Source organism: Syngnathus acus, chromosome 24, assembly GCF_901709675.1.
Source record: "Syngnathus acus chromosome 24, fSynAcu1.2, whole genome shotgun sequence".
In the NCBI taxonomy this organism is placed as follows: Eukaryota; Metazoa; Chordata; class Actinopteri; order Syngnathiformes; family Syngnathidae; genus Syngnathus; species Syngnathus acus.
Window position 1 is genome coordinate 1064983 of NC_051108.1, and position 22842 is coordinate 1087824.

The 22842-nt window shown below is 51.2% G+C and overlaps 1 protein-coding gene and 1 long non-coding RNA gene across 5 annotated transcripts; both read right to left on the minus strand.

Annotated features, from left to right (window-relative positions):
• Positions 1–8284: 8284 nt before the first annotated feature.
• On the minus strand, positions 8285–9250 carry LOC119118047. Of its 3 annotated transcripts, none has more exons than XR_005096643.1 (3): positions 9220–9250; positions 8466–8573; positions 8285–8361 (listed from the first exon to the last, which is right to left on the minus strand). It is a non-coding gene; the product is annotated as an uncharacterized LOC119118047 (long non-coding RNA). The 3 variants fall into 3 exon arrangements; XR_005096642.1 differs by lacking the exon at positions 9220–9250 and adding an exon at positions 9108–9133; XR_005096644.1 differs by lacking the exon at positions 9220–9250 and adding an exon at positions 9108–9133 and having other exon boundaries at positions 8291–8358.
• A 1405-nt stretch (positions 9251–10655) lies between these two features.
• Positions 10656–21392, minus strand: cdc42bpb (CDC42 binding protein kinase beta (DMPK-like)). Of its 2 annotated transcripts, XM_037245126.1 has the most exons (37): positions 20492–21392; positions 19936–20027; positions 19338–19421; positions 19179–19274; positions 18949–19097; positions 18766–18859; positions 18493–18693; positions 17793–18041; positions 17520–17727; positions 17329–17436; positions 17136–17269; positions 16822–17064; positions 16645–16755; positions 16299–16543; positions 16130–16235; positions 15917–16041; positions 15729–15834; positions 15485–15633; positions 15281–15378; positions 15136–15215; positions 14972–15055; positions 14817–14888; positions 14645–14750; positions 14442–14578; positions 14237–14376; positions 14091–14172; positions 13804–14020; positions 13660–13722; positions 13352–13593; positions 12902–13256; positions 12713–12810; positions 12559–12643; positions 12348–12465; positions 12153–12270; positions 11775–11999; positions 11369–11477; positions 10656–11305 (listed from the first exon to the last, which is right to left on the minus strand). In XM_037245126.1, the coding sequence occupies exons 1-37, from the start codon at positions 20679–20681 to the stop codon at positions 11187–11189; spliced, it is 5238 nt and encodes a 1745-aa protein (XP_037101021.1). In that variant the 5' UTR covers positions 20682–21392; the 3' UTR covers positions 10656–11186. The 2 variants fall into 2 exon arrangements, with proteins under 2 accessions (XP_037101021.1, XP_037101023.1); XM_037245128.1 differs by lacking the exon at positions 11775–11999 and having other exon boundaries at positions 20492–21390.
• Between the last annotated feature and the right edge of the window lie 1450 nt (positions 21393–22842).

A 22842-nucleotide genomic window follows, 5' to 3' on the forward strand; every position in this document is an offset into this window, starting at 1 on the left:
ATGGCGTCTTTTGTTTGTACTGTTTGCCATTGCATGGCGTGTTTTGTTTGTACTGTTTGCCATTGCATGGCGTGTTTTGTTTGTAGTGTTTGCCATTGCATGGCGCCTTTTGTCGTTTGTACTGTTTGCCATTGCATGGCGCCTTTTGTCGTTTGTACTGTTTGCCATTGTATGGCGCCTTTTGTCGATTGTACTGTTTGCCATTGTATGGCGCCTTTTGTCGATTGTACTGTTTGCCATTGTATGGCGCCTTTTGTCGATTGTACTGTTTGCCATTGTATGGCGCCTTTTGTCGTTTGTACTGTTTGCCATTGTATGGCGCCTTTTGTCGTTTGTACTGTTTGCCATTGCATGGCGCCTTTTGTCGTTTGTACTGTTTGCCATTGCATGGCGTCTTTTGTTTGTACTGTTTGCCATTGCATGGCGTGTTTTGTTTGTACTGTTTGCCATTGCATGGCGTGTTTTGTTTGTAGTGTTTGCCATTGCATGGCGCCTTTTGTCGTTTGTACTGTTTGCCATTGCATGGCGCCTTTTGTCGTTTGTACTGTTTGCCATTGTATGGCGCCTTTTGTCGATTGTACTGTTTGCCATTGTATGGCGCCTTTTGTCGATTGTACTGTTTGCCATTGTATGGCGCCTTTTGTCGATTGTACTGTTTGCCATTGTATGGCGCCTTTTGTCGTTTGTACTGTTTGCCATTGTATGGCGCCTTTTGTCGTTTGTACTGTTTGCCATTGCATGGCGCCTTTTGTCGTTTGTACTGTTTGCCATTGCATGGCGCCTTTTGTCGTTTGTACTGTTTGCCATTGTATGGCGCCTTTTGTCGATTGTACTGTTTGCCATTGTATGGCGTCTTTTGTCGTTTGTACTGTTTGCCATTGCATGGCGTGTTTTGTCGTTTGTACTGTTTGCCATTGCATGGCGTGTTTTGTCGTTTGTACTGTTTGCCATTGCATGGCGTGTTTTGTTTGTAGTGTTTGCCATTGCATGGCGTGTTTTGTTTGTAGTGTTTGCCATTGCATGGCGTCTTTTGTCGTTTGTAGTGTTTGCCATTGCATGGCGCCTTTTGTCGTTTGTAGTGTTTGCCATTGTATGGCGCCTTTTGTCGTTTGTACTGTTTGCCATTGTATGGCGCCTTTTGTCGTTTGTACTGTTTGCCATTGTATGGCGCCTTTTGTCGTTTGTACTGTTTGCCATTGTATGGCGCCTTTTGTCGTTTGTAGTGTTTGCCATTGTATGGCGCCTTTTGTCGTTTGTACTGTTTGCCATTGTATGGCGCCTTTTGTCGTTTGTACTGTTTGCCATTGTATGGCATCTTTTGTCGTTTGTACTGTTTGCCATTGCATGGCGTGTTTTGTTTGTACTGTTTGCCATTGCATGGCGTGTTTAGTTTGTACTGTTTGCCATTGCATGGCGTCTTTTGTCGTTTGTAGTGTTTGCCATTGCATGGCGCCTTTTGTCGTTTGTACTGTTTGCCATTGTATGGCGCCTTTTGTCGTTTGTACTGTTTGCCATTGTATGGCGCCTTTTGTCGTTTGTACTGTTTGCCATTGTTTGGCGCCTTTTGTCGTTTGTACTGTTTGCCATTGCATGGCGTCTTTTGTTTGTACTGTTTGCCATTGCATGGCGTGTTTTGTTTGTAGTGTTTGCCATTGCATGGCGCCTTTTGTCGTTTGTAGTGTTTGCCATTGCATGGCGTCTTTTGTCATTTGTACTGTTTGCCATTGCATGGCGCCTTTTGTCGTTTGTACTGTTTGCCATTGCATGGCGCCTTTTGTCGTTTGTACTGTTTGCCATTGTATGGCGCCTTTTGTCATTTGTAGTGTTTGCCATTGTATGGCGTCTTGTCGTTTGTACTGTTTGCCATTGTATGGCGTCTTGTCGTTTGTACTGTTTGCCATTGTATGGCGCGTTTTGTCGTTTGTACTGTTTGCCATTGCATGGCGCCTTTTGTCGTTTGTACTGTTTGCCATTGCATGGCGCCTTTTGTCGTTTGTACTGTTTGCCATTGCATGGCGCCTTTTGTCGATTGTACTGTTTGCCATTGTATGGCGCCTTTTGTCGATTGTACTGTTTGCCATTGTATGGCGCCTTTTGTCGTTTGTACTGTTTGCCATTGCATGGCGTATTTTGTCGTTTGTACTGTTTGCCATTGTATGGCGCGTTTTGTCGTTTGTACTGTTTGCCATTGTATGGCGCCTTTTGTCGTTTGTACTGTTTGCCATTGCATGGCGTGTTTTGTTTGTAGTGTTTGCCATTGTATGGCGTGTTTTGTACTGTTTGCCATTGTATGGCGCTTTTGTCGTTTGTACTGTTTGCCATTGTATGGCGCCTTTTGTCGTTTGTACTGTTTGCCATTGTATGGCGTGTTTTGTACTGTTTGCCATTGTATGGTGCTTTTGTCGTTTGTACTGTTTGCCATTGTATGGCGCCTTTTGTCGTTTGTACTGTTTGCATTGTATGGCGTGTATCGTAGTTTGTACTGTTTGCATTGTATGGCGTGTATCGTAGTGGTGGTTTGTGTGGTAGTTTGTGTGGTTTGTGTGGTAGTTTGTGTGGTTTGTGTGGTATGCAAGGAATGCGTGGTATGCAAGGAATGCGTGGTATGCGTGGTATGCGTGGAATGCGTGGTATGCGTGGAATGCGTGGTAGTTTGCGTGGTAGTTTGCGTGGTATTAGTGGTAGTTTGTATGGTATGCGTGGTATGTGTGGAATGCGTGGTATGCGTGGAATGCGTGGAATGCGTGGTATGCGTGGAATGCGTGGTATGCGTGGTAGTTTGCGTGGTATTAGTGGTAGTTTGTATGGTATGCGTGGTAGTTTGCGTGGTATGCATGGAATGCGTGGTATGCGTGGAATGCGTGGTATGCGTGGAATGCGTGGAATGCGTGGTATGCGTGGAATGCGTGGTATGCGTGGAATGCGTGGTATGCGTGGAATGCGTGGTATGCGTGGTAGTTTGCGTGGTATTAGTGGTAGTTTGTATGGTATGCGTGGTAGTTTGCGTGGTATGCATGGAATGCGTGGTATGCATGGAATGCGTGGTATGCAAGGAATGCGTGGAATGCGTGGTAGTTTGCGTGGTATTAGTGGTAGTTTGTATGGTACGCGTGGTGGTTTGCGTGGTATGCGTGGAATGCGTGGAATGCGTGGTATGCGTGGAATGCGTGGTATGCAAGGAATGCGTGGTATGCAAGGAATGCATGGAATGCGTGGAATGCGTGGTAGTTTGCGTGGTAGTTTGCGTGGTATTAGTGGTAGTTTGTATGGTATGCGTGGTGGTTTGCGTGGTATGCGTGGAATGCGTGGTATGCGTGGAATGCGTGGTATGCGTGGTAGTTTGCGTGGTATTAGTGGTAGTTTGTATGGTATGCGTGGTAGTTTGCATGGTATGCATGGAATGCGTGGTATGCAAGGAATGCGTGGTATGCAAGGAATGCGTGGTAGTTTGCGTGGTATTAGTGGTAGTTTGTATGGTATGCATGGAATGCGTGGTATGCGTGGAATGCGTGGTATGCGTGGAATGCGTGGTATTAGTGGTAGTTTGCATGGTATGCATGGAATGCGTGGTATGCATGGAATGCGTGGTATGCATGGAATGCGTGGTATGCATGGTATGGCGTGTTTTGTACTGTTTGCCATTGAATGCGTGGTATGCGTGGTATGCATGGTAGTTTGCGTGGTATGCGTGGCAGTTTGTATGGTATGCGTGGTAGTTTACCACGCATTCCACGCATTCCATGCATACCACGCATACCATACAAACTACCACACATACCACGCTAACTACCACGCATACCATGCATACCACGCATACCACGCATTCAATGGCAAACAGTACAAAACACACCATACAATGGCAAACAGTACAAAACACGCCATACAATGGCAAACAGTACAAACGACAAAAGACGCCATACAATGGCAAACAGTACAAACGACAAAAGGCGCCATACAATGGCAAACAGTACAAACGACAAAAGGCGCCATACAATGGCAAACAGTACAAACGACAAAAGGCGCCATGCAATGGCAAACAGTACAAACGACAAAAGGCGCCATGCAATGGCAAACAGTACAAACGACAAAAGGCGCCATGCAATGGCAAACAGTACAAACAAAACACGCCATGCAATGGCAAACACTACAAACAAAAGACGCCATGCAATGGCAAACAGTACAAACAAAAGACGCCATGCAATGGCAAACAGTACAAACAAAAGACGCCATGCAATGGCAAACAGTACCAACGACAAAAGACGCCATGCAATGGCAAACAGTACCAACGACAAAAGGCGCCATACAATGGCAAACAGTACAAACGACAAAAGACGCCATGCAATGGCAAACAGTACAAACAAAAGACGCCATGCAATGGCAAACAGTACAAACAAAAGACGCCATGCAATGGCAAACAGTACAAACAAAAGACGCCATGCAATGGCAAACAGTACCAACGACAAAAGACGCCATGCAATGGCAAACAGTACCAACGACAAAAGGCGCCATGCAATGGCAAACAGTACCAACGACAAAAGGCGCCATACAATGGCAAACAGTACAAACGACAAAAGGCGCCATACAATGGCAAACAGTACAATCGACAAAAGGCGCCATACAATGGCAAACAGTACAATCGACAAAAGGCGCCATACAATGGCAAACAGTACAAACGACAAAAGGCGCCATGCAATGGCAAACAGTACAAACGACAAAAGACGCCATACAATGGCAAATAGTACAAACGACAAAAGGCGCCATACAATGGCAAACAGTACAAACGACAAAAGGCGCCATACAATGGCAAACAGTACAAACGACAAAAGGCGCCATACAATGGCAAACAGTACAAACGACAAAAGGCGCCATACAATGGCAAACAGTACAAACGACAAGACGCCATACAATGGCAAACATTACAAACGACAAGACGCCATACAATGGCAAACACTACAAATGACAAAAGGCGCCATACAATGGCAAACAGTACAAACGACAAAAGGCGCCCTGCAATGGCAAACAGTACAAACGACAAAAGGCGCCATGCAATGGCAAACAGTACAAACGACAAAAGACGCCATGCAATGGCAAACACTACAAACAAAACACGGCATGCAATGGCAAACACTACAAACAAAAGACGCCATGCAATGGCAAACAGTACAAACAAAACACGCCATGCAATGGCAAACAGTACAAACGACAAAAGACGCCATGCAATGGCAAACAGTACAAACGACAAAAGACGCCATACAATGGCAAACAGTACAAACGACAAAAGGCGCCATACAATGGCAAACAGTACAAACGACAAAAGGCGCCATACAATGGCAAACAGTACAAACGACAAAAGGCGCCATACAATGGCAAACAGTACAAACGACAAAAGGCGCCATACAATGGCAAACAGTACAAACGACAAAACGCGCCATACAATGGCAAACAGTACAAACGACAAGACGCCATACAATGGCAAACACTACAAACGACAAAAGGCGCCATACAATGGCAAACAGTACAAACGACAAAAGGCGCCATACAATGGCAAACAGTACAAACGACAAAAGGCGCCATGCAATGGCAAACAGTACAAACGACAAAAGGCGCCATGCAATGGCAAACAGTACAAACGACAAAAGACGCCATGCAATGGCAAACACTACAAACAAAACACGCCATGCAATGGCAAACACTACAAACAAAAGACGCCATGCAATGGCAAACAGTACAAACAAAACACGCCATGCAATGGCAAACAGTACAAACGACAAAAGACGCCATGCAATGGCAAACAGTACAAACGACAAAAGACGCCATACAATGGCAAACAGTACAAACGACAAAAGGCGCCATACAATGGCAAACAGTACAAACGACAAAAGGCGCCATACAATGGCAAACAGTACAAACGACAAAAGGCGCCATACAATGGCAAACAGTACAAACGACAAAAGGCGCCATACAATGGCAAACAGTACAAACGACAAAAGGCGCCATACAATGGCAAACAGTACAAACGACAAAACGCGCCATACAATGGCAAACAGTACAAACGACAAGACGCCATACAATGGCAAACACTACAAACGACAAAAGGCGCCATACAATGGCAAACAGTACAAACGACAAAAGGCGCCATACAATGGCAAACAGTACAAACGACAAAAGGCGCCATGCAATGGCAAACAGTACAAACGACAAAAGGCGCCATGCAATGGCAAACAGTACAAACGACAAAAGGCGCCATGCAATGGCAAACACTACAAACAAAAGGCGCCATGCAATGGCAAACACTACAAACAAAACACGCCATGCAATGGCAAACAGTACAAACAAAAGGCGCCATACAATGGCAAACAGTACAAACGACAAAAGGCGCCATACAATGGCAAACAGTACAATCGACAAAAGGCGCCATACAATGGCAAACAGTACAATCGACAAAAGGCGCCATACAATGGCAAACAGTACAAACGACAAAAGGCGCCATGCAATGGCAAACAGTACAAACGACAAAAGGCGCCATACAATGGCAAACAGTACAAACGACAAAAGGCGCCATACAATGGCAAACAGTACAAACGACAAGACGCCATACAATGGCAAACAGTACAAACGACAAGACGCCATACAATGGCAAACACTACAAACGACAAAAGGCGCCATACAATGGCAAACAGTACAAACGACAAAAGGCGCCATGCAATGGCAAACAGTACAAACGACAAAAGGCGCCATGCAATGGCAAACAGTACAAACGACAAAAGACGCCATGCAATGGCAAACACTACAAACAAAACACGCCATGCAATGGCAAACACTACAAACAAAAGACGCCATGCAATGGCAAACAGTACAAACAAAACACGCCATGCAATGGCAAACAGTACAAACGACAAAAGACGCCATGCAATGGCAAACAGTACAAACGACAAAAGACGCCATACAATGGCAAACAGTACAAACGACAAAAGGCGCCATACAATGGCAAACAGTACAAACGACAAAAGGCGCCATACAATGGCAAACAGTACAAACGACAAAAGGCGCCATACAATGGCAAACAGTACAAATGACAAAAGGCGCCATGCAATGGCAAACAGTACAAACGACAAAACACGCCATACAATGGCAAACAGTACAACACAGTGCAACAGTACAATACAGCACAACACAGTGCAACAGTACAACACAGTACAGCACAACACAGCACAGCACAACACAGTACAGCACAACACAACACAGTACAGCACAACAGTGCAACAGTACAACACAGTACAACAGTGCAACAGTACAACACAGTACAACAGTGCAACAGTACAACACAGTACAACAGTGCAACAGTACAACACAGTACAACAGTGCAACAGTACAACACAGCACAGTACAGCACAGCACAGTACAGTACAACACAGCACAACGCAGTACAACACAGCACAACGCAGTACAACACAGCACAACGCAGTACAACACAGCACAACGCAGTACAACACAGCACAACGCAGTACAACACAGTACAACGCAGTGCAACAGTACAACACAGTGCAACAGTACAACACAGTGCAACAGTACAACACAGTGCAACAGTACAACACGGCACAGCACAACAGTACAACAGTACAACAGTACAACACAGTACAGCACAGCACAACACAGTACAACACCGTGCAACACAGTGCAACAGCACAACACAGCGCAACAGTACAACACAGCACAACACAGTACAGTACAACACAGTGCAACAGAACACAGCGCAACAGCGCAACAGCACAACAGCACAACAGCACAACACAGTGCAACAGTACATCAGCACAACACAGCACAATACCATACAGTACAATACCATACCAAAAAAATACAAAATACAATACATGCAATGCAACAACACAATACATACAGTACAAACAAAACAATACATACAATACAAACCATACATACAGTACAATACATACAAACAATACATGTCTATGTCTCTCCCCTGCGATGAGCTGGATGAAGTGGCTGGAGAGAGGGAAGTTTGGGAGTCCCTCCTAAAGCTGCTGCCGCCGCCGCGATCCGAGCCCCGGATAAGCGGAAGAAGTTGGATGGATGGACGGACATAGAATACATACAATACCCTACCATACATACAATACAATACCATACAATAAACACTACAATACAAACAATTGATTGATAGAACTTTATTCCACAACAGGGAAATTTACTTGTCACAGCAGCGTACGAGAGTGCAAGAATACAAGGGACAAGTGCCAAATGTAAAAATGGATAAATAAGAGAGCCCCCTAGTTGCCTGGTCTGGTAAAGCACAGCTCTGCGTCAGGGAGTTCGATGGTGTGACTTCTCACCGGCGTCACCCTGCTCACAGGTTTTATACAAAAAAAAATTGAAAAGTACAAATGGTGCAATTGGTAAAAGTGATCACATTTACAGTCAGCTGAAACTTTACACCAACGGGCTTTCACCTGATTTGGGACTACTCTTCCTCAGCATCCTCAACATCACTGAGATGGCTCAGGAGCCTCCTGCTTGCTTTGTATAGAAGGGTGCTGGCTGGGAGGCCTTTATGAGCGCTACAAAACACAGACACAAATTATTGCAACACTTGCAGACATTGAGTAGAGTGGCAATGGCATGATATTTTTGCAACAATTAAACATATCAACTACAGTTTTATACTTAAAATATGTATACAATTATCAGTATATTGTAATGAGTTGTAATAATGACAAAAGTATCCAAATTATAATATTTGGATTTTATCATCCATCAACTCACTCAGAAATGGCGGCATGAATCGAGCAGTCGTCCAAAACGGGAGAAAATCACGCTCGCAAATGTTTGTTGTGGGCGGGCGGGCGCCATCTTGGAATAGATTTGAACATGACGTAACCGATTCGTCACATTCGTCACGTTTGCATAACACGGAAATAGCACACTATATGTAATGCAACATTGTTAATTTGACGAAACAAAACGCCAAAGAGATTTGAAATACTGTCGCGGCAAAACTACAGTCGCGGTGGCCGTGACGTGTGAAAATCTTGCATCGAACAAACATGAGAAACGGCAATGAACGACAAACATTTGATAGCATACTAGCTTACCCGAGAAACCGCCACACGGTCGGTGGAGCCTTGAATCCTGCAACAAACAAACAAGGCGTCCGTCGTGAGGAACGCCAATGAACGACAAACATTTGATAGCATACTAGCTTACCCGAGAAACCGCCACACGGTCGGTGGCGCCTTGAATCCTGCAACAAACAAACAAGGCGTCCGTCGTGAGGAACGCCAATGAACGACAAACATTTACTAGCACGCTAGCTTAGCTGAGAAACCGCCCGCGTGTCGCACCTGCATATGACAACTTCCCTTGAGCACACACGGTCCCCAATTCATGACGTCACATCCGCCAATTCAAATCTCCCTCGCCTGCTCGTCCAATGGCGCTTCGCACACTCGCGTACCACGTGACAGGCCACTTCATTAGGGAAAAATCATGGTCAAAGTGAAAAGTGCCACACCCGCCAAGGGCAGGTCTCGAACACTAGTTCCATCGCATCAGAAGCAATGACGTTAACCACTCGACCAAAGACTCGTGACTATTGCAGTGACAGAAGAGCAATCCACGCTCACCTCAACACTGAAAACCCTTCAAAAACCTAAGTGCCACTTTGCCCGCCTCCTACCTCTGCCCAAATTCAGTCTGACCAATCAGAGCACAGCTGAAACGGGCCTGACCACGTCCACTTTCTCAACAGCCAATCGGAAGGCAAGTCTAAATTGCCGACGCCACGCCTACTTCACGCCCACCAATCACAGGACCCCTCGTCTGCATCACCACGCCCGCCCCCTTTCCAACCAATCGGATTTCATTCTCATTGCCCCGCCCACTTCCTGAGACCTCAGAGAATCATGAAGCAGTATTAAACAAGCGAAAGGAAAAAAATAAATGAAAAATAAGAGTCACAATCTTTATGCAAAAGTGAGAGAAAATTGACAAAGTACAGCCCAAGGGCTGGTCTCGAACACTATTCCCATCGTGTCAGAGGCAATGACGCTAACCACTCGACCAAAGATTCGTGACTACAGTAGTGACAGAAGAGCAACCCATGCTCACCTCAAGACTGAAAACTTCCTTCAAAAACCTAAGTGCCACTTTGCCCGCCTCCTACCTCTGCCCAAATTAAGTCTGACCAATCAGAGCGCAGCTAAAATTGGGCTGACCACGCCCACTTATCCATCAGCCAATCGGAAGGCAGCATTTCAAATCGACGACGCCACGTCTACTTTACATCACCTACTGGTTGAAGTCATATGAACTGAAAGAAGAACGAATCACTGTAGGAATCACTGAAATTATTCGTTCTTTTGAACGCATCGTTCACTAGGGTGAACTGCCTTCCTTCCCCTCGTGCATCAACGGATCAGTCAGTGAACGGCATTAATACGTCATTCTTTGGGATACTTGGTATTTGCCTCAAATGCAGTCAGAGCGCCCCCTTATGGACAAATGACACAAATACATTATCCTGCGGGATACTTGGCAGTGTCCGAATGGCTGATGTTCATTTTGCAAAGGCTTCATTTGAGCAGATCATAGTTTTACGCCGGATCCACGGCCTGTGTTTCATCTATCAATCAAACAGCTCGCAGCGTCAGTAGATTCTTTTATTGTTTGTCATCATTACAAAGTTGTCTTTTTTTTTCCCGGTGATTCTGTGAAGAATAAAATGTCAACAGTAGTGTTCAGCTGACCTGGCAGGTCAGAGGTTAAGGAGCGGGGACCCGGTGCAAGAGGAAGGAGAAATGACAACAATGTGCAACTTCAATACAGTGTTTTTCTTTGTGTTCACGCCAAAGTCAAACAGGAAAAGATTTATGAGTACTAATTAGTGATTGACGGCCTCGAGTCAAAGGTCAGCGGAGGCCGTTTGTTGTGTTTCCTAGCAATGAAAGATTTAAAACCCAGATAAAAGCTGGAAGCTCACTCAAACCGCCACAATAAAAGGGGATTAAAATGGAAAAGCACACGGCAGCCTTACTGCTTCCGTAACCCGCAGCCCGTGTGCGTTTAGTGTATGCGTGTGTGCGCGCGCTCCTTTCAAGGCTCAGAGTGCAGAGTGCATCTGGGGTGAGGGACCTGGCCGGCGTTCTACTGCAATCGATCGATCGATCGATCAATCAATCGGCGGAGGTGTCAGAAGACAGATCGATGCAAGACTCCACGGTGGGCGTCACCTCTCGCTCTGAGTCCGGCTCCGGCTCCTGAGCGCTGCTGGATGAAGCGCCACCTCCAAAGTCTGCAAAACAAACGAGACAAATTATAGTCGAGCTTACAAAAGCGCCAGTGGGGAAAAACATACCTGAGGCTGTGCGCGTCATGTGTGTTTTGCTCCTCTGATGGCGGGAGATGCTAGAAAGTGGGCGGGGCTTGTCTTTAACGGCATCCTCTTGAGAGGAAGAGACCACGCTCTGTGTATACACACACACACACACACACACACACACACACACATACGCACAGGTCAGATGATCGGACACGTGTACATATGAAGGAAACGTGTTTGTGTACATGAGACATGCCTTTCCCAGCGTGTGTTGAGCCACCATTTTGAAAAAATATCATGCACATCAACCAACACAAAGGAAATCAAGTGAAATCATGCTTGAGTTCGTCGTCGCCTCCAGTTTAGGGCAGGTTTTACTTTGGATCCATTGCTTTTGACGAGTGTCGAGTGTGTATGTATGTATGGGGGTCCGGGTTATTACCCTTCCCAGAGAGGAGATGGAGGGAGAGGAAGAGGAGGAGGAGGAAGGCTGCAGGAGGCTCTGCTGGGAGGAGCACGAGGCCGAGTCTTTCAGCAAGAAGACCCCGGCCGACGACGACGTCATGTGATACACGTGTTCAAAATTGGAGGGCGAGGAGATGAGGGTGTGACGGAAGGTGGACGAGGAGGGGGAGGGAGACGGGGAGGGGGGGGGCACATCACCGACCTGGAAGTCAGGGAGGGACGGGAGCAGCGGAGGAGGAGGACAAGAGACCACCAGTCAGTCGACATGCAGAAGGGCGGGTGGAGGACCAAGCCGGGACGACAACATGCAGGTGGGAGCAAGGGACGAGGACATGCAGGCAGAAGAGGCGCTTACCAGGGGCAGGTCCATGAGAACTTGCTTGCCGTCTCCCGGTCCCATGTGAGCCACGTGGTTGAAGTTGGTGGGATTGGAGATCATCTTGGACCTCAACTCGGGATCTCGCCGCATTTCCCTGGAGGGACCACACGCAACATGCCGTCCAGTCGTGGCCAGCAAATCAGGGTGAGCGAGATGGCGCATCGGCTTCACCTGCGCTGCTGAAGTCTTTCTTCCTCTGGAACTTTGAAGAGGAACTTCCTCTTGCTGCGAGTACGGACCATCAGCTTCCTGCTGTGCTCCGACATCTCCGGGATGGTCAGGTCACCCTCTGAGGACGGCACGGCACGGCACGGCGGGAGACAAGCGAGCTTAAAAAGGGCCGTGATCTAGAGGGGCAAGGGCGGCGTCCGACCGCTCTCACCCGACGACGCGTTGCTGAAGTAAATGAGGCGAGGGGCTTCCGAGGTCAGCAGGTTGAGGGTCCCTTCCACGTTGAGAGGTCGGATCTGGGGGGCAGGCGGACACCCGGGTCAACGCGGCGGTTGAGCGGCGGCGCGCCGACGCCAACTTGTTACCTTGCGCAGCGAAATGGTCTGCACCCACTCGGCCGTGTGGATGTCAAAGACGTCTACGCCGTATTCGCTGTAGACGGTCAGGTGGGAGGAGTTGGAACCTACACACGAGGAATGCGGACCACTGACTGACGGTCGGTCACCCCACAGGCGAACGCCTTTTGCTACTTTTACGAGCGGCGAGGGGCGTACTGCAGGCGAGTGGCGTGGCGGGCCACATCAGCTCCTGCGTCCGCGAGCGGTAGCCCTGCCCGTCCACGAAGACGCCCAGCTGGCTGAAGCACAGCAGCACCTCGGCCGATCCCACCTCCAGGGCGTGCAGGGCGTCCAGGGGCTGCTGGGCCAGGAAGGCCAGCGACGGGTCGGCCGGGCTCACCAAGCTGATGGGCGACGACTCGCCCTGGAGCGCTAGCAGCGCGAAGCCCGACGGGTAGCCCACGCACAGGCGCTCGCGGACCATCCCCAGCCACTGGACCGTCCCCGGAGCCTGCACTTCCCACAACCGCCTGTAGTGGGGTTTGCCTCGAGTGATCTCGAAGCACAGCACCTGCGGGCGTCACCGGCCGGCGAGTCAGAAGACGACGACGACGGGAGGACAAGGAAGCGCGGCGCGGCGCGACGAGGCCTCGCCGTTCCCCTGACCTGACGTTTGACGGCGGCCATCAAGCAGGTGGGCCCGCCGGGTCGCAGCAGCCCGGCGGTCAGGGCCTGGCATCCTTTGGTATCCGTCAGCTTGATGTCAAAAGCGGCCTCGCTGCCATCCAGCAGTTCCCAAGGGTGAAGATGCACCGTGCGGTTTCGCCCGCACAGCAGCGCAAACATCTTCTCCTTGGGGATGAGCTCCATCTGGTAGACTTTCCTGCTGTCCGCCGCTCGCACGATCACTTCAAGACAAAGCGGGCAAATGGGTTAGCCGGCGTCACAGCTGGAGGCGCTCGCAGCCGACTCACCGTCTCTGGTCACCTCCACCACAAACAGCCCGTCCTCGGTTCCCAGGGCGATCCGCTCCCGGTCTGCAAACGCAAAACAGGTTTTAAAGCTGCGCCACAGCACGACGCTTCTTCAAGGGTGCCGTTAAAGCAAAAAAAACGGACCAAGCACAGCTCCGGAGAGCGTGGCCTTGATGATGGGCAGCGAGGCGTCGTAGGCCTCGTGCAGGATGTGGACCTGCTGGTTCTTCAGCGAGTTTTTGGCCACGATGCTCTGCAGACCTTCCAGGATGCAGACCCACTTCCTCTTCTCCGCCTCGTTCTCAGCCAGAACCAACAGAGACACGTGGCACAGCAGCGAGCTCAGCTGCGACGACGTCACCTGAACACACGGGCCACACACGTGCGTCACCTGGCGGCTCCACTTTGCTCACCAGGGGGCGCCGTCCTACCCGGAAGATGCACGGAATGTCCTTTCTGGAAGCGTGGATGACATCCGAGGCCAGCACAGAGCTGACGGAGAACTCCTCGTCCCTACGCGGGCGGACACGTTTGCACGTCACGGATGATGAAAGGGGCCCGGACTGTGCGGCTTTACCTGAGATCCAACACCAGACTGGCCACCACGCCGGGCTGCGTGGTCTTGCCCTCTGGGACGTCGTAAAGAAAAAGCTTGCAGTCCGAGACCACGGCGAAGGCTCTCTGCCAGCCTTTCTTCACGCCGCTGGGTTTGGGAATCTGACGGGGCAAGAAATAGACTCAAAAAAGCGTTCTTTTTTCTCGATTGCAGATTTTGCGCGTACCCTGACGTATCCTTTATAGGCGGTGCCGATGCCCCTTTGGACGTCGATGCCCTGCGGTCTCTTGGCCTGCTCGGCCGGAATGGGGCACACGAGGGGGGCGTGGTCTTTGCAGGCCACGTGACAGATGAAGGAGCAAACTGCGGAAGCGGCAACATCACGGTGAGCGCACGGGAGCCAGCGAGGGGGCGTGCGAGCGGGCTCACCTTCGCAGGCGTATCCCTGTCGCATGAGGCCCACCATGAGCGAAGTGCAGTGGGTGCACTGGGTGGGACTGGAGAAGGTCTTGATGCTGAGCTGGTGGGCTTTGGGCTGCAAACGCATCACACGAATGACACACGAGACAAGGCCTTGGCGAGCCTTTCGTCAGCAACGTACCTTTAGCACGCTCAATGATGAACTTTGGTAGCTGGGCGAGGGACTCATTGAGACGGATGACAGCTTCAAATCCTGAAGACACACACACACACACACACGACAGGCGTGGAGATGCCTTCTCGGCGTTCTTCATCGCAGTCATCGCAAAGACTTACCTCGTTCTCCGAGGCAGCCGTGGACAGCAGCGTGGACAGCAGCGTGCTTTGGGATCTCAGGGGGGTGGCGTCGAGGGGCGTGGTCTGCACACACACACACACACACACACGGTGCATTTTCAACGTTTGGATGTGTCTGACCACGGACAAACAAACGGACTCACCCTGAAGGTCAGGTCGGGCGCCAGTGGAGACGTGTTGAAGTACTCAAAGATGGAGTCCTGGAAGTCCGGAAGGTTCAGCGCTGCACGCAAAGTCAAAAGGTCAAAGTCGGCTACAGCGCTAGCGCTAGCAAGGGGTCGACCTCACCTTTGTCCGAGCGTGATCTGCCGTCCTCCATTTCCTTCTTCAGATTCTCAATCTGGGAGGCCATCTCGGTGCCGCGTTCCTCGGAATCCTTCAGCTTGCTGCACGTGCGAGAAGACCGACGGGACAAAGACAACGAGCGAGCGTTAGCTGTTGCAGACGGGACAGCGTGACTGCCAGCCAGTGCCCAGAATAAAGAGGCGTGACCTCTCCAGCGCCATGTTGGAGGCTTTAATCTTGCGCAGTTCTTGGTGGACCATCTGCTTGGCTCGGATCTCGGCGTCCAGAGCCGACTGGAGCTCCAGACGGGCCGACATGTCCAGCTTCTGACTGCGACGCACCTTCCACAAGGGGTCCTGTTGAAAGCGTTTCAAACACCGTTAAGATGAGCGCAAGCCGGATTGGACCTCCACATCGGTCAGTACAGAAGAGTGAAAAGTCCTAGACACACCAGAGTTCTGCTGCCCAGGTTGGAGCTTCGGAGTGTCTCCAACTCATCCGTCATCTTGGTGGCCAAGGCTTGGAGGTAACCACGGGCATCTTTCTCGTCGCTCACCCTGAACACAAAGGCGGTGAGGTGGTGAGAGAGCCCCCCCCCCCCCCCCGGTTGCTGTCGCCGGGCCGGCGCCGAGCACTCACCACTGAATGATCTCGGCAATCTGAGCTTCCCAGTGAGCCACGCTCTCCTTCTTGGACGAGGCGTCCTGGAGGTCGTCTTCCAGCTGGCGGTTCTGAGCCGTCAGCTCATCCACAAACGAGCACAACTAGGCGGAGCGGGCGCAGGAACGCAGTTACAAACGCGCGGGAACACCATCACCAGACAAAGCGCAGTGATTTGGGCCAGTCACCCACCTTGTCATTTTCTGTCAGCAGTTTTTTGTTTTCTTCCATTAGAAGGTTCTTTTCCCGCTCGTGTTTGTCTTTCAGGACACTGATAGCTTCGTCCATCTCCGCTTGTCTGCGCAGGAAGAATAAACGCATGAGCATCGGCGGGCCCATCTCCTGCGGGACCAAGACTCACCTGTCCCTCTTGTCCTTATCCAGCTTGTCCATGAGCTCCTTAATCTCCTTGTTGGCGGCCAACTGCAAGGACTCGGAGTCGTGCAGCTCTTTGCGCCACTTCTTCACCTCGGACGAGTGCGCAGAGTCCCTCCTCAGCATCTCCTCCTCGTAGAACAGAACCTTCTTGTCCAGCTCCGCCTTCAGGCGAGACAGCTCCTGCTGGGACTCCGCCCCCCCTGCTGAAGCTCCTCGACCCTGCTGAGACTGAAAGCGGGACCGCCGATTCAGAATCCGGTCGCGACGCCAAAATAGTGACGAGTGATTTGAATTGCGCCAGCTCTACTGGTAACCTCGCGACCTCTGACCTTGTAGCACTGGAGCTCAGCCTCCAGCTGTTTGGCATAGACTTCGCTGTGCTCTTTCAGCTTCTTCTCTTTGGACGCTTCTGCCGTCACTTCGTCCAGCTGAGCCTCCAGCTGAGAAGAAGAACAGGCCGCGTTAATTTGGCCCACCGCCGTCTCGTGAGCTCCCTCCCTCCTCACCTCCTTGCGGTTCTTGTCAGTCTTGCGAATGTCCTGCCGCATGACGTCCATCTTCTGAAGGAGGCTGTCCGTCTCTTCCTCCTTTTCCCGAAGGTGGCGAGCCAGGCGTTGCTTGGAGGAGCTCAGCTCGGCCGTCCTCTCTGACAGCTCAGAGAACTCCTGCATGGCCGAGCGTCTCTGGGAATGGGCCTCCTTCAGTTCCTTGGATTGCGTTCTCAGGCGCTCCAGGGCCTCCACCATTTGCTGCTCACACCATCTAACTGTTAGCGACTCCTGCGCAAAGCGCACACGAATGTGGATTGGAGTACGCTCACCTTGTGGACGTCTTCCTTCTCTTGCCGCAGGGTCTTCACTTGCCTTTCCAGGTGCTTCAACCTGGAGGCGGAGCTGTCGTAGTCCTGCTGCAGGGTGACCGCCTCTTCCAGCTGGTGCTCCAACCTATCCGAGTCTAGCAGAGCAGGGGGGGGTCACGCCGCGATGAGGTCATCCGGCAAAGACGAGTCTCACCTGCCAGCTTTTTCTTCAGACGCTCGATCTCCTCGTTCAGCTTCTTGATCTCTTTGTCTTGACTCGGGGTTCCTCCTAGAGGCGGAGCCTGCAAGGCCTGTGTTGACTCTACAGAAGCGAGCCCAAAATGCAGTAAGGTCCCCGATCACAAGCAACAAAGTGCTCCATCTATGTCCATCATGCGGGCTCACCTTGCAGTCTACGGTTGAGTTCCTGCTTCTCCTGCTCCAGACTGCGAATCCTCTTCTCGAAGGCCTCCAGCTGGCAGCCGGCGCCGGCCTCCTGCCTGGCGCCGCCGCGCGCGGTGTCCGAGAAGCTGCTGTCGGTGGTGTAGGTGAAGCCCACGAAGGGGAGGTGCTGCCCGGTGAAGCCGCTGTGAGACATCGGCGGGTTGATGTCCTGCGGAACAAGCTCGTTAAGCGCCTTGGCCACTTTATTGCTGGAGGAGGCCAGGCGTCCCTCACCGGATTCTTGAGGACGTCATCGTCCACGTCAAAGTTGGACGTGTCGGTGGGCGAGGACACTTCGGGGATGTAGGGCGCCTCGGCCGAGCGGATGTTGTCCCAGTCGATGGCGCTGAAGAAGGGGTGGGTCTTGAAGTCGGAGATGCCGTTGGCGCCCAGCCGGCGCTCCCGCGAGCACAGCAGCCGTTGGATCAGATCCTTGGCCGCGTCCGACACGTCGCTCACGTGGGACGGAAACTGGAACCGCTCCTGCAGCCCAGAAAACCTCGTTACGTCCTTTTTCCAAACGTGATTGACGGCACTTTGTTGAACTCAAGTGAACCCGCCTGACATTTAAGTTTTAGACCAGACCTAATTGTGAACAAAAGAACCTCGCAGCGGCAGTTTGCGGCCACTCCCGGCTGACATTTTGTGTCAGACTAAAAAAAGCAGAAGCTGAAGTTTGACTTGGAACAAACCCAAACGGCAAGTGAAGGAGAAAAAAAAATGGAGGACGGACGGATGCGGCAGCCGCTGAGGGACGGCGCTTCACATTTAGAAAAGAGGACGCAAGCAAGAAATTAGGACGCAGCGGAGGACGCGACCCGACACGTGTAATCCAATTACTTTTTGGGCTGCCACATCATGGGATGAGGTCAGCCACTTCTTTGCTCCAGAACATCGCCATAAATCTTTTCACTTAGCGAGAAGTGTCGCTGACCTCGTGGTTCATGATCTTGCCGTAAGTTTCCACCAGCGACTCGGCGTAGAAGGGCGTCTCGCCGTACAGCATCTCGTACACGCACACGCCCAAAGACCACCAGTCGCACTCGGGCCCGTAGCGGCCCATCCCGTCCTCCATGGCCTGCAGGATCTCAGGGGAAATATAGTCCGGGGTGCCCACCGCCACCGACGACTGCACCTGCTCGACACACCGTGCGTGTTCTCACGCCTCGTTCAACACCGCGCGTGTGCGGGCGGGCGGGCGTCTTACCGTGCCGTCCTCCAACATGCGCAGACACGATCCAAAGTCGGCCAGACGAATGTGGCCGTTGACGTCCAGCAGCACGTTGTCAGGTTTAATGTCTCTGGAAGAAGAAGAAAAAAAAAAAACACGTAAGGCTCAATCTGAATCTCATGGACGAATGGAGCCTTTTGAAGATAAAACTAGGCCTACCTGTGGATGTAACGCTGCTGGTGGACCGAGTACACGGCCAGAACCATCTCAGCCACGTAGAACTTGGCCATGTCCTCCGGCAGACGATCCTCAAACTTGCTGAGCAGCGTCAACAAGTCTCCGCCCACGTAGTAATCCATCACCAGGTACTGCAGCGGCCGGCGGGTCACATTTGCAAGTCGGCGACAATACCCGTCGCTGGTGAGAGTAAAAAGAGAAGGTGTACTCACGAGGTAGTTGTCATCCTGGAATGCAAAGTGCAGCGTGGTGATCCACTGGCTGTCCCCTCTCACCAGCACGTCACGCTCCTCACGGAAACACGCCGTCTGCCCACATCGACAAGTCAAACGGCGCCGGTCGCCACGACGCGCCGGCGGCGGCGTTGTTACCTCGGCCCGCTTTAACATCTCCCACTTGTTGAGGATCTTCATGGCGTACACCCTCTCCGTCTGCTTCATCTTTACCACGGCAACCTGAGCGGGGAAGGGAGGTTTACTATCAATTCATTGATGATCAAAATGATTGTCTTTTAAATTTGTTCATTGATATTTCCAGGGGGCAATTTAGGGAACTGTCCAAGTCTGCCAGGCTTCATTTGGGAGAAACTTGTCATGTCACGCACTTGGCTAAAAAACATCCAGCAGGCACGTGTGGGCGTGTTGGTGGCCCGAGGCAATGAGAAGGTGCGGCGGCGGCGGTGGCGCACCCGCCTAAAAGATATGCATAGAAAGTACACACGCCAGCGTTGGACACCGCCTCAAACTTGACTCTTCAACAGCGCTCATCGTTCCGCCTCGGTTTGTTTGTTTGCGCGATGTCAAGCTCGCCCCGTCGGGAAGGCGGGCCCAAATCCGAGCACACCGAGATAGGAAGCCGCCCGCCGTAAACAGGAAATGCACTGGAAAGGCTCGCTGTCGTCCAGGAAGCGCGCGCGCGCACACACAAAAAAGCTCCTGACGTGAAAAAGTCCCAAACAAGAAACGTTACCTCGCCAAAAGCTCCACGTCCAATCACCTTCAACATCTCAAAGTCGTCTCGGTGCAGTCGCAGGTTCTTGACGGACGACGTGAAGGGTTTCACTGCGCACACAACAAATCATGATTGGCATTTTTGAATTGAATGAAAGCAGACTGTTTTCTATTTCCCCCCAAATAATAGACATTTGCAAACATGTGCTTTCACTTTGGAAAACCAGCACTGGCAATTTGAAATGAAATACTGTTCTGGCATACACATTCACGTTTGCTATCCGAGTCATCAATGAAGTGGAAAAAACTGATTGACAGATGATTTGACTCTTATAATAATCGAGCAAAAGTCATGTGACTTTGTTTTTGATGAGCATGAAAGGGATCAATCCACAAGCTCCTCATCTTGTTGTGCCCCTTCAGACATCTTTGAGCAAGCACGTCAAGATTCAAAAGAAGCTTGCGGCTCCGCCGGCCGCGCCCCACTTCACGAAGCAGCTTCCCGGCCCGGCCTGGCCCAACCCAGCCCAGCCCGGCCCGGGGAGTGTGGAGGGTCCGATGGGTTGGGTTCTTACCCCAGTCGAGGAAGTCGGTGACGTGCTTCTCCCTCTTGAGCGAACAGTTGGAGCACTCGCTGGTCACGCAGACGAGGAGGTCGAGCAGGGTCTCGAGGCTCAGGCAGCCCGGGGCCGTGCGCTCCACAAGCATCTCTTCCAGACGCTTTAGGCGGACCGGGGCCGCCTGAGCATCCTTGGCCGCAGACATGCTCGCTCGCGGACGGTTCTGGCCCGGCCCGGCCTAAAGGCTATACGTTCGCTGCTAAGCTCCGCTAGCTCGTTAGCGCCCACCAAACATTCCCGAGCGGGCGGGCGGGCGGCCCGTTTCCTAGCTCGCTCGCTCGTCTATGCGTGTTTGTGTTTGTATGTCCAGTTCCGTCTGTTGTCCGTCGGACCGACAGACGTCAGGTTTTGCTCCACATCGGCTTTAATCCCGAGCCAAATGTCCGCTTTTGCTCCCGTCGTCACGTTCGCCTCCGCCGCCGCACCATGCTCGTCCCTGGCTCCCTATCAGCTCCCGACTTCGTCCGGTACCACCGGCACCGACCGAACGACCGACTGGTGTTGACGTTCCGGACGGGCACCCCAACCGGGAAAGATTACGGAGCGTTTTTCGGATCTTCCCAGCGGCAAGACGGCGACGGCAGGATCCAGGTCGCCTCCCTGGCGGCAAGTGGCAGCACTAAGGAGCTCTTCCGCCAGTTCGCACTTTCACAACTAAAGCCTTCCTTTCACACGCGCAAACGGGCAAGCGCTCTGGGGAAAACGCCTCTCACTAGCATAGTCTTCTTCAAATGCTCAGCGTCACGCAGTACACTTCAATTATGTCAATCTGCTGCTACGATCACGTGGCTCCACGCGAATGCTTTTGTTTTGAAAGAGAAAGCCAAAATGGCCGAAAGTTGTCTCCTGAATGCGGCTGGTGAGCGATCAGCCAGGATCACAGGCCCCGCCCCGCCTTCTCTGCCGGAAACGCCATGGAGACGTGACGTCACGTCGTCGGGAGCTAGGAGGAGGCTGGGACGTGACGTCATCACAGCCAGGAGGAGACTGGAGCCGGCGTCACGGGGGTGACGTCGCCACAACGGACAGCTTTGGACAATCACAAAGGCCCCGTTCGAAATGCATGTTGGGATGAGGGAGGGAGAGAAGAAGACAGAAAGAAAGCAGGCTAAACCAATAGATGAAGTGGCGCCGTTACGTTTGAAAATGTTTCTTTTGCTTTCCTCTTTGGGAGAGGCCAGGATTCCGGCGATAATTCATCCTTTCAAAACTGTCAGCGAGTGCTCCAATTGTGTATTTTGACTTGTCATCCAATCACAGACAATGCTCGCGTAGAAATGGAATGAAGTGCAATCAAGTTGCATGATATATTATCCATGACATCACTGAAGGAGCTCCGGTGACATCAGAATGACAAGCACTGCTGACATCTCCACTTTGTGTCCATTATGTTAAAGCTCATAGCTTCATTTCTCCACTAGGTAGCGACACACACACGCACACAAATACAAACACACAGCATGACAGCTCTTCCAAGAAGGGCCAATCACCAAGCAGCAAGTTGTCATGGTAACAGTCACATGGTCCGCTCTGTCCCAGATTACCCCACACATACACTTGAACCCCGCCCCTTTGTTTTTTTGATTATTTTGTCCTTCCTTCCTTCCTCTCTTCCTTCCTTTCCTCCTTCCTTCCTTCCTTTCTTCCTGACCTGTCACTGAGTGAATACATTAGATTGCCTGTGTGCACTTGGGGCCGGTTGTCGTGGCGACAAAGACGAAATGGGGTCAAAGTGATGCTGGCTAAATGTCCCACAATGCACCTGGCTGACAGCCACTTACATAACCAGCAGGCTACCAATCAGAGCAAAAGGAGACTGCGAGTTCATACACAACCAAAAGTGCCATCTTTGTCGTCATCATCCTCACTTCATCCTTCCTGCTTTTCCTACCCAACCAGATTAGCTTGGTGTGTAGACAAACAGCCTATTAGCAGCCCACGAACTCAGCTCATACTGCACGCAGACGCGCAAATAACTGACCCACAGACATACTGGAGACACACACTCAGAAGTGCACGCTGGCGAAAGGCATGCGCGCGCACAGCGACATTGCGTGCACACGTGCACGCGCACACACAAAGCTTTGCTTGTTAGTGGTGCGCTTTTGTTGCCAGTTTGTTAACATTCTCAAGGCAAGCGCAGACAGCTGAAAGTTGAAAGGTCACCTATTGAGAAAGTCATCAATGCAATAGAGTAATGGAAGCCCGGCCAATAGCGTGAGGAGGAGGGGAACCAATCCTGATTGGCCAAAAGAGGACATATTTGCAGTCTCACTAAGAATGAACGATGAAGATGACGAGAATGG